We start from the raw sequence: 16,561 nt of genomic DNA on the forward strand, positions 1-16,561 counted from the left end.
ATTTTTGGTAAAAACTCAACTCGTCGTGTTTGGAGGACAAAGAATGCTGAGTTGCATCCAAAGAACACCATACCTACTGTGAAGCATGGGGGTGGAAACATAATGCTTTGGGGCAGACAGAAAGAATGAATGGGGCCATGTATCAAATCAAAATCAAATTTTATTTGTCACATACACATGGTTAGCAGATGTTAATGCGAGTGTAGCGAAATGCTTGTGCTTCTAGTTCCGACAATGCAGTAATAACCAACAAGTAATCTAACTAACAATTCCTAAACTACTGTCTTATACACAGTGTAAGGGGATAAAGAATATGTACAAAAGGATATATGAATGAGTGATGGTACAGAGCAGCATAGGCAAGATACAGTAGATGGTATTGAGTACAGTATATACATATAAGATGAGTATGTAAGCAAAGTGGCATAGTTAAAGTGACTAGTGATACATGTATTACATAAGGATGCAGTCGATGATATAGAGTACAGTATATACGTATGCATATGAGATGAATAATGTAGGGTAAGTAACGTTATATAAGGTAGCATTGTTTAAAGTGGCTAGTGATATATTTACATCATTTCCCATTATTAAAGTGGCTGGAGTTGAGTCAGTGTCAGTGTGTTGGCAGCTGCCACTCAATGTTAGTGGTGGCTGTTTAACAGTCTGATGGCCTTGAGATAGAAGCTGTTTTTCAGTCTCTCGGTCCCAGCTTTGATGCACCTGTACTGACCTTGCCTTCTGGATGATAGCGGGGTGAACAGGCAGTGGCTCGGGTGGTTGATGTCCTTGATGATCTTTATGGCCTTCCTGTAACATCGGGTGGTGTAGGTGTCCTGGAGGGCAGGTAGTTTGACCCCGGTGATGCGTTGTGCAGACCTCACTACCCTCTGGAGAGCCTTACGGTTGAGGGCGGAGCAGTTGCCGTACCAGGCGGTGATACAGCCCGCCAGGATGCTCTCGATTGTGCATCTGTAGAAGTTTGTGAGTGCTTTTGGTGACAAGCCGAATTTCTTCAGCCTCCTGAGGTTGAAGAGGCGCTGCTGCACCTTCTTCACAATGCTGTCTGTGTGAGTGGACCAATTCAGTTTGTCTGTGATGTGTATGCCGAGGAACTTAAAACGTGCTACCCTCTCCACAACTGTTCCATCAATGTGGATAGGGGGGTGTTCCCTCTGCTGTTTCCTGAAGTCCACAATCATCTCCTTAGTTTTGTTGACGTTGAGTGTGAGGTTATTTTCCTGACAGAACACTCCGGGGGCCCTCACCTCCTCCCTGTAGGCCGTCTCGTCGTTGTTGGTAATCAAGCCTACCACTGTTGTGTCGTCCGCAAACTTGATGATCGAGTTGGAGGCGTGCGTGGCCACGCAGTCGTGGGTGAACAGGAAGTACAGGAGAGGGCTCAGAACGCACACTTGTGGGGCCCCAGTGTTGAGGATCAGCGGGGAGGAGATGTTGTTGCCTACCCTCACCACCTGGGGCCAGCCCGTCAGGAAGTCCAGTACCCAGTTGCACAGGGCGGGGTGGAGACCCAGGGTCTCGAGCTTGATGACGAGCTTGGAGGGTACTATGGTGTTGAATGCCGAGCTGTAGTCGATGAACAGCATTCTCACATAGGTATTCCTCTTGTCCAGATGGGTTAGGGCAGTGTGCAGTGTGGTTGAGATTGCATCGTCTGTGGACCTATTTGGGCGGTAAGCAAATTGGAGTGGGTCTAGGGTGTCAGGTAGGGTGGAGGTGATATGGTCCTTGACTAGTCTCTCAAAGCACTTCATGATGACGGAAGTGAGTGCTACGGGGCGGTAGTCGTTTAGCTCAGTTACCTTAGCTTTCTTGGGAACAGGAACAATGGTGGCCCTGTTGAAGCATGTGGGAACAGCAGACTGGTATAGGGATTGATTGAATATGTCCGTAAACACACCAGCCAGCTGGTCTGCGCATGCTCTGAGGGCGCGGCTGGGGATGCCGTCTGGGCCTGCAGCCTTGCGAAGGTTAACACTTTTAAATGTTTTACTCACCTCGGCTGCAGTGAAGGAGAGACCGCATGTTTCCGTTGCAGGCCGTGTCAGTGGCACTGTATTGTCCTCAAAGCGGGCAAAAAAGTTATTTAGTCTGCCTGGGAACAAGACATCCTGGTCCGTGACTGGGCTGGATTTCTTCCTGTAGTCCGTGATTGGCTGTAGACCCTGCCACATGCCTCTTGTGTCTGAGCCGTTGAATTGGGATTCTACTTTGTCTCTGTACTGACGCTTAGCTTGTTTGATAGCCTTGCGGAGGGAATAGCTGCACTGTTTGTATTCGGTCATGTTACCAGACACCTTGCCCTGATTAAAAGCAGTGGTTCGCGCTTTCAGTTTTACGCGAATGCTGCCATCAATCCACGGTTTCTGGTTAGGGAATGTTTTAATCGTTGCTATGGGAACGACATCTTCAACGCAAGTTCTAATGAACTCGCACACCGAATCAGCGTATTCGTCAATGTTGTTGTTTGACGCAATACAAAACATGTCCCAGTCCACATGATGGAAGCAGTCTTGGAGTGTGGAGTCAGCTTGGTCGGACCAGCGTTGGACAGACCTCAGCGTGGGAGCTTCTTGTTTCAGTTTTTGTCTGTAGGCAGGGATCAGCAAAATGGAGTCGTGGTCAGCTTTTCCGAAAAGGGGGCGGGGCAGGGCCTTATATGCGTCACGGAAGTTAGAGTAACAGTGATCCAAGGTTTTTCCCTGGTTGCGCAATCGATATGCTGAAAAAATTTAGGGAGTCTTGTTTTCAGATTAGCCCTGTTAAAATCCCCAGCAACAATGAATGCAGCCTCCGGATAAATGGTTTCCAGTTTGCAAAGAGTTAAATAAAGTTCGTTCAGAGCCATCGATGTGTCTGCTTGGGGGGGGATATATACGGCTGTGATTATAATCGAAGAGAATTCTCTTGGTAGATAATGCGGTCTACATTTGATTTTGAGGAATTCTAAATCAGGTGAACAGAAGGATTTGAGTTCCTGTATGTTTCTTTCATCGCACCATGTCTCGTTAGCCATAAGGCATACGCCCCCACCCCTCTTCTTACCAGAAAGGTGTTTGTTTCTGTCGGCGCGATGCGTGGAGAAACCCATTGGCTGCACCGCTTCGGATAGCGTCTCTCCAGTGAGCCATGTTTCCATGAAGCATAGAACGTTACAGTCTCTGATGTCCCTCTGGAATGCTACCCTTGCTCGGATTTCATCAACCTTGTTGTCAAGAGACTGGACATTGGCAAGAAGAATGCTAGGGAGTGGTGCACGGTGTGCCCGTCTCCGGAGTCTGACCAGAAGACCGCCTCGTTTCCCTCTTTTTCGGAGTCGTTTTTTTGGGTCGCTGCATGCGATCCATTCCGTTGTCCTGTTTGTAAGGTAGAACACAGGATCCGAGTCGCGAAAAACATATTCTTGGTCGTACTGATGGTGAGTTGACGCTGATCTTATATTCAGTAGTTCTTCTCGACTGTATGTAATGAAACCTAAGATGACCTGGGGTACTAATGTAAGAAATAACACGTAAAAAAACAAAAAACTGCATAGTTTCCTAGGAGTGCGAAGCGAGGCGGCCATCTCTGCCGGCGCCGGAAGTAAAATGTATCGTGAGATTTTCAGCATGACAATGATCCCAAACACACCGCCCGGGCAACGAAGTAGTGGCTTCGTAAGAAGCATTTCAAGGTCCTGGAGTGGCCTAGCCAGTCTCCAGATCTCAACCCCATAGAACATCTTTGGAGGGAGTTGAAAATCCGTGTTGCCCAGCAACAGCCCCAAAACATCACTGCTCTAGAGGAGATCTGCATGGAGGAATGGGCCAAAATACCAGCAACAGTGTGTGAAAACCTTGTGAAGACTTACAGAAAACGTTTGACCTCTGTCATTGTCAACAAAGGGTATATAACAAAGTATTGAGATAAACTTTTGTTATTGACCAAATACTTTTTTTCCACCATAATTTGCAAATAAATTCATTAAAAATCCTACAATGTGATTTTCTGGATTTTTTTTCTCTCATTTTGTCTGTCATAGTTGAAGTGTACCTATGATGAAAATTACAGGCCTCTCTCATCTTTTTAAGTGGGAGAACTTGCACAGTTGGTTGCTGACTAAATACTTTTTTGCCCACTGTATGTAAATGAGATTACATTTGCAACATTTCAAAAAGAAAAATGTTTTCACTTTGTCATTTAGGGGTATTGCGTGTAGATGGGTGAAGATTATATAGATTTTTTTATCCATTTTGAATTCAGTCTGTAGCACAACAAAATGTGGAATATGTCAATGGGTATGAATACTTTCTGAAGGCACTGTATCTCTCTCCCTCCAAAAAAACGCTATTATGCCTTGTTGACCCCATTCACTCATGTAAGCATGAGAGGATTAGTCCGCTGTCAAAACATCATGTCATTTCTTGGAATTCCCTTGTCCGCCCCAAAAAAACTCAACCAATCAAAAGCTCTTACTCAACCAACCGACAACAGCAACAGGCGGCTGTGTCTGAAAACACACACAGAGAGAGAGACACACACACACACACACACACACACACATATACATACATAACGGGACTTAATGGCTGGATAGAGAGAGAGAGAGACGGCTGCTATACTGCCACAGTATTACAACTCTGTTAACTGCCATCTGTTGTTGTCTCTAACCTTGATCTCAACCCCATGTCATTCCACACCCAGATTAAAATCTCTAACAGGGATTGTACTTTACCTTTGACCCCTGATTCACCAAATTAAGAAATCCACCCCACCCCTCCTACCTGGTCAGGCCCATTGATGGAGACAGAGGCTAATGGCACTGTGACGTTGAAGGGTTTTCTTTCCCAGCTTTTTATTCAACCACGGCGTGGTGTCTATGATCTCTTCCTCTCTCTGCCTGTCTGTTTCTCTCTCTGCCTGTCTGTTCCTCTCTCTGCCTGTCTGTTTCTCTCTCTGCCTGTCTGTTTCTCTCTCTTTGCCTCTGTCCTGTATTACCTCTCTCTTTCTCTCCCTCTCTCTATGTCTCCCTCTGTCTCTGTGTGGCTGTGGTGGTAAACTAATTCTGTCTGTCGTTTTGTTTTGAAGGATATTAGTGTACCAGTGATTTTTGTATTACAGTAAACCAGATTTGGATATTATGATTTGGCGGGATTTGCAGTTAGGTTGTTGGCTAGCCATCAGCATGTATAAAGCCATGTTTAGTCCAATATCACTGACACATCATCTACAGTGTGTTCTTATGAAATTCAGATGGTGGTTTCCATCCATGTGTCTCTAACATATTTACTCGGGTCTGTTCAGGAGAGTATACCGTTTACAGAATGTTACGCAATATTACAGAATGTTCAGATAGAAATGCATTGAGAAAAGATACAAAAGTCCACCCCAATTATAGGAAATTGTCCACCCCAATTATTACTCAATAAACACCCCCCTGTTATCTTTCCTCTCTGTGTCTATTTCCTTTCAGGCCATGTATATGTTCATTGCCCTGGCCTTGGTTTGTGACGATTACTTTGTCCCTTCGCTGGAGAAGATATGTGAGGTAAGTATGGACAAAGACAGAGTCTGCATCCCAAAAGGCAGCCTATTCCATATGTAGTTTACTAACCTATGGGCCCTGGTCTAAGGTATAGTGCACTATATAGGGAATAGGGTGCCATTTGGGAGGCAGCTTAACAGGATGTGGATAAGATGTGCTTATGTTGCTGTTTGTCCTTCTGTGTGTTAGGGTCGCAGTTCAGGGTCAAGGGTTAGGCTGTGGTATTCTTCTCAATTGGATCCTGTGCCACTCGCATCTTATTACAGTGTTACACTGATATACAGTGAAGCTTCTGTTGACAAGTCTCAGCTTCTGCTTTTGTCTGTCTATTACCTCTCTCGCTCTCTTTCTCTCTCTTTCTCTCTCTCTCCCTCCCTCCCTCGTTCTCTTTCTCTCTCTTCCTCTCTTTCTTTCTCTCTCTCTCTTTCTCTCTCTTTCTTCCTCTCTCCCTCCCTCGTTCTGTTTCTCGCTCTTTCTCTCTCTCCCTCCCTCCCTCGTTCTCTTTCTATCGCTCTCTCTTTCTCTCTTTCTTCTCTCTCTCTCTAGCGTCTTCATCTCAGTGAGGATGTAGCAGGGGCAACCTTTATGGCAGCTGGAAGCTCCGCCCCTGAACTCTTCACCTCTGTCATAGGTAACACACACATGCAATACACATACTTACTCACTTTCATGGACACACACACACACACACACACACACACACACACACACACACACACACGACCCAGTCGAAAAGGAACCTGTATAGGGATTAACAGCATGTTAATAGAGTAGAAATGAACATTGATGAGAAGCAATGCGTTGACGTCAGTATTTTAGATTGGCGCTTTTGACAACACTGTGGTTTAGAAGCAGACTGTTGTGTTCACTGTAAACAGAGACGGTTTTAGAACAAGACTCTGTAGTTTAGTTTAACCCTTTGACGCGGCTGAGCTGTTTATATGTGTTGTGACAGCCATGGGGGAGTTGTTTGATCCCACTGTCAATGTATCACATCCAGTCATCCTGGGCCACCACACACACACACACACACACATACAGACACACACACGCACACACACATACGACGACGACACCCACAGAGGACACACACACAGCGCCGCTAAGACTAGAGACGTCAAAATCGTTTTGAGTAGACTGCATGTTAAACAAGGACAAAGTGCCGTGTCATACCGTGTGTACATGTGTGTCCCTCTCCTCAGGGGTCTTCATCACTAAAGGAGATGTGGGTGTGGGGACCATTGTGGGATCAGCAGTCTTCAACATCCTCTGCATCATCGGAGTGTGTGGAATCTTTGCTGGCCAGGTATCATGTCATACTGTCATTTAAAAAAAAACGTGGCTCCGGAATGAGTTCTTGGTATTTTGACTTGCTTGTATATCTCAATACAGCGTAGCATATATACAGTACACACATATATCTACAGAATACAGATTTATAGATATAAATATAGGCTACATACACTGTCCCTATATATTGTACAAGAACATCTATAACAACATGTGTTCTCCATACTGTATACAAATTGAGTACCTTTACATTTGCCCGTACAGTGCACCATACATTATGAAGATGAACTGACCACAGTTACAGTATCACATCTGTAGAGCCATAGCCTGCCTTACTGGCCTACTGTAACATGTATTCTCCCTGTCCAGATCCCTGCACCATGCCGTGCCAAGCCTGAATCCAACATGATATATTCCCTGATGAAATCATCCAATCAACTGTATTTATAAAGCCCTTATTACATCAGCTGATATCTCAAAGTGCTGTACAGAAACACAGCCTAAAACCCCAAACAGCAAGCAATGCAGGTGTAGAAGCATCTGACATAACGTTTACATGATAGGGTGCAGACATAGTGATTTGATCTCAGATTGACCTTTATGTAAGGAAGTAAAGGCCTACTGCCAGGAAACCGTGTATTACTGTAAAGTCATCTTAATACTGCCAGGAAACAGTGTATTACTGTGAAGTCATCTTAATACTGCCAGGAATACAGTGTATTACTGTAAAGTCATCTTAATACTGCCAGGAAACAGTGTATTACTGTGAAGTCATCTTAATACTGGCAGGAATACAGTGTATTACTGTAAAGTCATCTTAACACTGCCAGGAAACAGTGTATTACTGTAAAGTAATCTTAACACTGCCAGGAAACAGTGTATTACTGTAAAGTCATCTTAACACTGCCAGGAAACAGTGTATTACTGTAAAGTCACCTTAAGTCTCACTATTGTTGATCTAATAGAGATCAGTTAGTAACATCTTGCTAGCTCATACGGTCTATTCTGACTAAACAGCGCAAACACATCTGGGACCAGACTTTGGCTACGTGTTTCTCATAGGAAGACATTATGAGCTTTACAGTTTGGATAGCCTGATCCCAGATCTGTTGGTGCTGTCTAGCATGACATGACTATCGGAGTTTGCTGTACAGCACAAACAGATCTGGGACCAGGCTAGGGCTTGACTGTGTTTCTCTAAGGAAGATATGTCTTTCACTGTAGTAGTGTGTGTGGGTTGATTTGCATGCTAAATACAGGCTCTATAACGCATTAGTCACTGTGTGGTAGGCTGCCTGTGCTGCATATCATTATGTAAAATCAGTGGATACACTGCCAACGTTTTGGAGGAGTTGAGCACTGCCTGCTTGTCCTTTGTAAGTAGTGGGATCTATTCAGGTCAACTCAAGAGCTCTTAGTGTATCTCGGTATGCTTGTGAGGGAGCTGGAGCTATAATCGTTATTGTTGCGCCGAAGCGCTGTCATGAGGGTATGCTTGACTGCAGTTCATCAGTGTGATAATGCTATGTCTTTTGTTTGTGCCCTGTTTGTCTTCTCTCCATCTGTCTCTAGGCTGTGAAGCTCTCCCATTGGACACTACTCAGAGACTCCGCCTACTACACGCTCTCTATCGCAGCCCTCATTGCAGTAAGTGGCCAACTACATGCACACGCGCGTAAGCACGGATATACACACGAGAGAGAGAGAGAGAGAGAGAGAGAGAGAGAGAGAGAGAGAGAGAGAGAGAGAGAGAGAGAGAGAGAGAGAGAGAGAGAGAGAGAGAGAGAGAGAGAGAGAGAGAGAGAGAGAGAGAGAGAGAGAGAGAGAGAGAGAGAGAGAGAGAGAGAGAGAGAGAGAGAGAGAGAGAGAGAGAGAGAGAGAGAGAGAGAGAGAGAGAGAGAGAGAGAGATGGTGTAATACAGGACAGAGGAACATCATCTGGACCAGTCTGTATGAGAACCCTGCTCTGATGTGCAGACAGACTCATCACGCAACACTCCTCCCAATTTATTTATTGAATTTTGCCCTGGATGCAGAACTGAGCGATGTCCGATACAGACATTCGGGGGGGGGTTCTCAAACATCCCCCCCTCCATTCCCTCTTCCCCCTAAACAATGGCTTGACTGACTTTTGACATTAACCGAATAAAGTTACAAAACATTTGTGAAGGTTTGGTGTGGCTATTATTAAGCTACTGCCGGCCTATGATATGAAGGCAGTGCGCCACATCACTGCAACTGACTTGAGCTGAGGAAGTCTGTTTCGGGCCTACCAGAGTTACTCCTATAATACGAATAAAACAGGTGTAGACCTTAGTGAAATGCTTACTTACAGGCTCTAACCAATGCTTATCTTTATGCAAAATAGTCTGATCTAAAATGTATGAATTAGCCCTCTTCTGTACTCCTATATATGTATAGCAGACGCATGAAGAAATGCATGTCGGTGTCATAGCTACGGCATCTCTCTCTCTCTCTCTCTCTCTCTCTCTCTGGGGTTAGGCCTACGCTTCTCTTATAGGCTCTATATGTATATACAGTCTGAAGTTTACATACACTTAGGTTAGAGTCATTAAAACTCGTTTTTCAACCACTCCACACATTTCTTGTTAATATTATATAGATTTGGTAAGTCGGTTAGGACATCTACCCTTGTGCATGACACAAGTCATTTCTCCAACAATTGTTTACAGACAGATTATTTCACTTGTAATTCACTGTATCACAGTTCCAGTGGGTCAGACGTTTACATACACTAAGTTGACTGTGCCTTTAAACAGCTTGGAAAATTCCAGAAACCGTCATCACGGCTTTAGACATCATTTGAGTCAATTGGAGGTGTACCTGTGGATGTATTTCAAGGCCTACCTTCAAACTCAGTGCCTCTTTGCTTGACATCATGGCAAAATCAAAATAAATCAGCCAAGACCTCAGAAAATAAATTGTAGACCACCACAAGTCTGGTTCATCCTTGGGAGCAATTTCCAAACGCCTGAAGATACCATGTTCAACTGTACAAACAATAGTACTCAAGTATAAACACCATGGGACCACACAGCCGTCATACCGCTCAGGAAGGAGACGTGTTCTGTCTCCTAGAGATGAACGTACTTTGGTGTGGAAAGTGCAAATCAATCATAGAGCAACAGCAAATGACCTTGTGAAGATGCTGGAGGAAACAGGTACAAAAGTATCTATATCCACAGTAAAACGAGTCCTATATCGACATAACCTGAAAGGACACTCAGCAAGGAAGAAGCCACTGCTCCAAAAATGCCATAAAAAGCAAGACTACGGTTTGCAACTGCACACGGGAACAAAGATTGTACTTTTTGAAGAAATGTCCTCTGGTCTGATGAAACAAAAATAGAACTGTTTGGCCATAATGACCATCGTTATGTTTGGAGGAAAAAGGGGGAGGCTTGCAAGCTGAAGCACACCATCCCAACCATGAAGCACGGGGGTGGCATCATCATGTTGTGGGGGTGCTTTGCTGCAGGAGGGACTGGTGCACTTCACAAAATAGATGGCAACATGAGGTATGAAAATTATGTGGATATATTGAAGCAACATCTCAAGACATCAGTCAGAAAGTTAAAGCTTGGTCGCAAATGGGTCTTCCAAATGGACAATGACCCCAAGCATACTTCCAAGGTTGTGGCAAAATGGCTTAAGGACAACAAAGTGAAGGTATTGGAGTGGCCATCACAAAGCCCTGACCTCAATCCTATAGAAAATTTGTGGGCAGAACTGAAAAAGTGTGTGTGAGCAAGGAGGCCTACAAACCTGACTCCGTGACACCAGCTCTGTCAGGAGGAATGGCCCAAAATTCAACCAACTTATTGTGGGAGGCTTGTGGAAGGCTACCCAAAATATTTGACCCAAGTTAAACAATATAATGCTGTCAAATTCTAATTGAGTGTATGTAAACCTCTGACCCACTGGGAATGTGATGAAATAAATAAAAGCTGAAATAAATCATTCTCTCCACTATAATTCTGACATTTCACATTCTTATAATAAAGTGGTGATCCTAAGTCTAAAGGCCTATGCATGCAATGCCCTGACACAATTGGAGCTCAAATCTCTGACCATGAGGTGGACAATTATTAATTTACCCTAATTAGCCTAAAAACCAATCCATATATAGGCTATTGTGGGGAAGGGATGCATTTTTTAGGACATCTTGAGTTGGACCAGCCCCCCAGTATATTTCGATCACTCCCCTAGATGGGCCAGCTGCAAAGTCAAAGTGGTCTATATTGTAAAAATACATGAAAAGAAAATTAATAATTTTGGTCTTAATTTAAGGTTAGGGTTTGCAATTTGGTTAGGGTTAAGGTTAGGTTTAAAATCAGATTTTAGGACTTTGTGGCTGTGCCAGCTAGTGACCAGTCTGCAGAGCTGCCTCCAGGGCAAGATTCAGGACAATAAATGCCAATCTGGAATGATAACATGCCTTTGACTCTACAGTCTGGATAATAGTGGTATGAAATGCCAATGACTCACTGGATAATAATTTTCAGTTCTGGGTATATGTTAGCCGTTTAGCATGAAGCATGATGACACAACACATACATCCACAGAAAGAGAAGTACTGTATTTTTCCACTTGACATTGACTAAGTGAGACTGTAATGAATCAGATGTGGAGTAACAGGTGTTTTTGTCCTGGTTCTGTCGTGGAGGAAAGTTCTTGAGTTGGCATTACCCTCTGGTGGTCAAGATAGACATAGCATTGCTTTAATAATCAGTACTGGAAATGATAGTGTTGTCACGCCTCTCCCTTTTCCTAAATATGATCAATCCCTCTCTTTCTCCTCACAGTTTATCTACGACGGTGAGGTTACATGGTATGTAAAAATGTCTCTTGATATTTAGTCGGTTGATAATCAGTTGATAAGTCTCTGCGGTGGTGTGTTTTGAATTAGATTGTCCTGTGCTCATCTCAACTGTATGTGTGCTGAGGGGGGGGGGGGGGCTCTGAGAACAGAGCAGAAGACACACTTTCGTTGTTCGCATGGACAATAAAGTTGGATTCATTCCATTCTATATTGTATTCAAGGTGGGAGTCTCTAGTCCTGAACGTGATGTACCTCTTCTACATTCTAATCATGAAGTGAGTATGAGCATCATCTGGCGGACACATCATCACACACACGAACACACACACTTCCCATCTGGACCAAGAGCTATTCAGTCATTTAGATACTGTACATTGAGGCAGATGTATGACACTGTTACTGACAGGAAAGTCTGCATTCTTCTGTAAACTCTTGAATACTTTCTACTCAATTCTCATTATCTCTGAATGTTCATCACTTTTGTGTGTAGGTTTAACGGCAGAGCCAGGCGCTACTTTGACCGACGGAAGAAGAGCTCCGTGAGTCTGGCCAACGGTCTGACGGGCAGCACTGACCTGGAGGACAATGTCACCTGTGATGCCACCGCCGTCCTGCTCAAGAAAGGTACCTACCCTGGTGGCACACAGATATGACATCACGTTATCAGGCTTCTGTGGGGCAACACTTTATTTGGATAGTACATCTACAGACTAATTCAACTAACTATCTACTAACCTTAACCCTTTACCCTAACTCTTATTCTAAACCGAACCATAACCTTTGCAAGCAGTTGCTTATCAACAGATAGTTTGTTGATGGTGTGAGTATCTTAACTATCCAAAAAAACTGTGACCTTCTGTGGTACGATCCAGAGAAATACAGTTTACCTTGAAATTATTTTGGATAGTTGTGGTGGTTCCACTGAAAAAGGAACTATTGTAGTATCTCAGTTTCAGTTACTTCAGGCCCTTTATCTACTTCCCCATAGTCAGATGAACTCTTGGATACCATTTTTATGTCTCTGCGACCAGTTTGAAGGAAGTTGCTAACTAGTGTTAGCTCATTGCGCTGACGGTAGTTAGCATTGGTTCCTGAAACTACCTCCAACTTCCTTCATACTGGACACAGTTCATCTGACTCCGGGGAAGTCGATAAAGGGCTTCATTTCCAAAATCCTGAAGAATCCCTTTAATGCACTCAGTGGAAGGTACACACGTGTCTGTATGAGTTTCTTTTGTCACCAGTCTGTTAGCGATAACAGTAGCCATTTTGTGACTGTGCCCATAGCGAACTTGCAGTGTGCCGATGGTGGATGAGCTACTGTCAGCCTACCCCCACCAGCTGTCCTTCTCTCATTGAGAAACTATTAGAGAAGAAGTAACCAGGCGGCCATTTTGTGTCTGTCCCCATAGCTAACTTCCAGTGTAAGCCCAGTGTGCTGATGGTGGATGAGCTACTGTCAGCCTACCCCCACCAGGTGTCCTTCTCTCATTGAGAAACTATTAGAGAAGAAGTAACCAGGCGGCCATTTTGTGTCTGTCCCCATAGCTAACTTCCAGTGTAAGCCCAGTGTGCTGATGGTGGATGAGCTACTGTCAGCCTACCCCCACCAGCTGTCCTTCTCTGAGGCTGGCATGAGGATCATGATCACTAGTCACTTCTCCCCCAGGACACGATTAACCATGGCTTCACGCATGCTCATCAATGAGGTAAGATTATCTCTTATCTCCCTCACTAGCTTTAAGCACCAGCTGTCAGAGCAGCTCACAGATTACTGCACCTGTACACAGCCCATCTATAATTTAGCCCAAACAACTACCTCTTTCCCTACTGTATTTATTTATTTATTTTGCTCCTTTGCACCCCATTATTTCTATCTCTACTTTGCACATTTTTCCACTGCAAATCTACCATTCCAGTGTTTTACTTGCTATATTGTATTTACTTTGCCATCATGGCCTTTTTTTGCCTTTACCTCCCTTATTTCACCTCATTTGCTCACATCGTATATAGACTTATCTTTCTACTGTACTGTAATATTGACTGTATGTGTAACTCTGTGTTGTTGTATGTGTCAAACTGCTTTGCTTTATCTTGGCCAGGTCACAATTGTAAACTTGTTCTCAACTTGACATTTACACCCTACCCTCTACACACACATGGCTGTACACACACACACACACACACACACACACACACACACACACACACACACACACACACACACACACACACACACACACACACACACACACACACACACACACACACACACACACACACACACACACACACACACACACACACACACACACACACACACACACACACACACACACACACACACACACACACACACACACACACACACACACACACACACACACACACACACTCTATCTCTCTCTCATTGACCCAGTATTGTGTGTGTGCAGAGACAGAGGGTGATCAACACCAGTGAGACCAGGGTCAACCAACACATCACCAACGGAGACTCAGACTCTGCAGCCGCCAGGGCTCCAGAGAGGCGGGGTCTGGAGAACGGCAGGACGGGAGGGGCCGAGAGAGGGCTGAACGGGAGATGCCTAGGTCAGGGGGTCCTGGAGTCGGGGAATGAGACGGAAAACGAGAACGAGGATAATGAGAATAATGAGAACGACGGAGAGGAGGAGGAAGAGGACGAGAACGAAGGACCTCTGGTCCCTCACAGACCACCAGGTGTGTGATCATGTTATATGTCTATATTCTTTATTCTATGTTTTACATATTTCAATTCACTGACGCTCATTTTCTCTCTTCCAATCCCCTTCTCTCTCTCTCTCTCTCTCTCTCTCTCTCTGTCCCTCTCTCTCTCTCTCTGTCCCTCTCCCTCTGTCCCTCTCCCTCCCTGTCCCTCCCTCTCTCTCTCTCTCTCTCTCTCTCTCTGTCTCTCTCTCTCTCTCTGTCCCTCCCTCTCTCTCTCTCTCTGTCCCTCTCCCTCTGTCCTTCTCCCTCCCTGTCCCTCTCCCTCCCTCCCCCCCTCTCTCTCTCTCTCTCTCCCTCCCTCCCTCCCTCCCTCTGCTCCAGCGGGTGTGTGTAACAAGATGAAGTGGCTGCTGTGCTGGCCTCTGTGCCTGCTCCTCTTCTTCACCATCCCGAACTGTGCCAAGCCACGCTGGGAGAGATGGTTCATGGTCTCCTTCGTCACCTCCACCATGTGGATCGCTGGCTTCTCCTACATTATGGTCTGGATGGTGAGTTATTATTTAACCTTTATTTACTAAATGTCATATTAGCCTTGGCTCCAGCTGTCCTCTCAAACGGGAATACAGTGTTGAGGTCTGGTAATTGTCTTGCAGAAAAATGTCATGTGTGACGGTTCCATTCTAGCCTTGCTTACAATTCTAATGGTACGACTGCCATGTTGTCATTGACTATAGGTGACTGTGATTGGGTACACGCTTGGCATCCCTGATGTCATCATGGGCATCACGTTCCTGGCGGCGGGGACTAGTGTTCCAGACTGCATGGCCAGCCTCATCGTGGCACGCCAAGGTACTGTAGGGAGAGAGACACACAGAGACCGCTCCATCAGAACCAACTCCACATCACGTGTCTTTTATGAGGTTACTCAGAGCTGTTGAACTGCGGTACTGCACACACGAAGTACGGTGTTATAATACAATGTGTTACGATAGATCTTTCTCTTCTGTCTAGGTCTGGGAGACATGGCCATCTCTAACTCCATTGGCAGCAATGTGTTTGATATTCTGGTGGGCCTTGGCCTGCCCTGGCTTTTACAGACCCTCTGCATTGACTATGGATCAACTGTGAGGATTCCTGCTATTACCCATGTTATTATTATTTTTTGACTATTTCCCAACATTGTAGACAGGCTTAGAGCTGATCATGTGTTTCTGGGTCCTCTTCAGATCTCTCTGAACAGTAGAGGATTGATCTTCTCTGTTGCGCTGCTCTTGGCCTCAGTGTTCCTCACAGTGAGTACAGGCTGTACTCGGATCAGCCTAACCCCAATTCTAGCTTCAACTTTATTTCAAAACAGCTGTCTATAAACCAGTGTGTTTTGCTAATGTTTTCACCTGTGACCTGCCTAGAATACCTCCAACAACCTATCACTCTCAATGGTCTATCGATGAAACACACAGAAATGTAGTGTACTATGTTAACTCCAAATCAAATCTAATCTCTCCTTTCCTTCCTCCTCTCTTCCTCTGTCCTCAGGTGCTGGGCGTCCACTTAAACAAATGGACTCTGGACCGTCGACTGGGTCTGACCTGTCTCCTTATGTACGCCGTCTTCGTCTGTTTCTCCGTCCTCATTGAGTTCAACGTCTTCATCTTCGTCAACCTGCCCATGTGCCGCGAGATCCTCTGATCCTTGTGCTCTTCCTCCTCCTCTTCCTCCCGCTTTTGCTCCTGGAGGATGTCTTTGCCACAGGTCTTTGCTCCCTGTCTGCTCGCCCCACCCTCGAGTGGATTTTTATCTTGAAATAATAGTTGTTTAATTTATCTTTGGTGCAATACAAGCGAAAGATGAACGGAGATTTGCGTTCGTCTGGTTTTGGCTGGAGAAGAGAAGACGTAAGAGAACGTTCCCATTGGAACATGATGAGGTCAAAGGTCAACCGAACAGGAAGTAGTAGTGACTGCTTCCTGTTAGCTTTCTGTTGCCAGGTAAACTGAAGACATTGGTTTGGATAAACTAAACTGTATTATCATCGACGTCGATGTATAAGCTGCTAACTGACAAAAAGAAAATGATTGGCCAATGGCGGTTGATAGCCAATAGGATTGTGTTATTTTCTTACTCTTTGTACATGTTTGGATATAAATATTATACATATTGTTTAAGGTGTTTTAAGTTAAGATGGATGTGCGACAGGA

At 44.8% G+C, this 16,561-nt stretch overlaps 1 protein-coding gene across 1 annotated transcript in view; it reads left to right on the plus strand.

The window, feature by feature from the left end:
• The window catches only part of LOC135524182 (sodium/potassium/calcium exchanger 3-like), a 93,493-nt gene extending 76,932 nt beyond the window's left edge, over nt 1-16,561 (plus strand). Inside the window, exons 4-17 of the mRNA XM_064951487.1 lie at nt 5,474-5,548; nt 6,092-6,176; nt 6,748-6,851; nt 8,408-8,482; nt 11,662-11,687; nt 11,900-11,953; nt 12,169-12,302; nt 13,227-13,387; nt 14,114-14,396; nt 14,745-14,911; nt 15,098-15,212; nt 15,375-15,487; nt 15,590-15,655; nt 15,900-16,561. Coding sequence (XP_064807559.1) covers nt 5,474-5,548; nt 6,092-6,176; nt 6,748-6,851; nt 8,408-8,482; nt 11,662-11,687; nt 11,900-11,953; nt 12,169-12,302; nt 13,227-13,387; nt 14,114-14,396; nt 14,745-14,911; nt 15,098-15,212; nt 15,375-15,487; nt 15,590-15,655; nt 15,900-16,052 — 1,611 coding nt within the window. The 3' untranslated portion in view covers nt 16,053-16,561. The remainder of the gene's footprint in view (nt 1-5,473; nt 5,549-6,091; nt 6,177-6,747; nt 6,852-8,407; nt 8,483-11,661; nt 11,688-11,899; nt 11,954-12,168; nt 12,303-13,226; nt 13,388-14,113; nt 14,397-14,744; nt 14,912-15,097; nt 15,213-15,374; nt 15,488-15,589; nt 15,656-15,899) is intronic.

The sequence above is a fragment of the Oncorhynchus masou genome, chromosome 4 (genome assembly GCF_036934945.1).
Source record: "Oncorhynchus masou masou isolate Uvic2021 chromosome 4, UVic_Omas_1.1, whole genome shotgun sequence".
Lineage (NCBI taxonomy): Eukaryota > Metazoa > Chordata > Actinopteri > Salmoniformes > Salmonidae > Oncorhynchus > Oncorhynchus masou.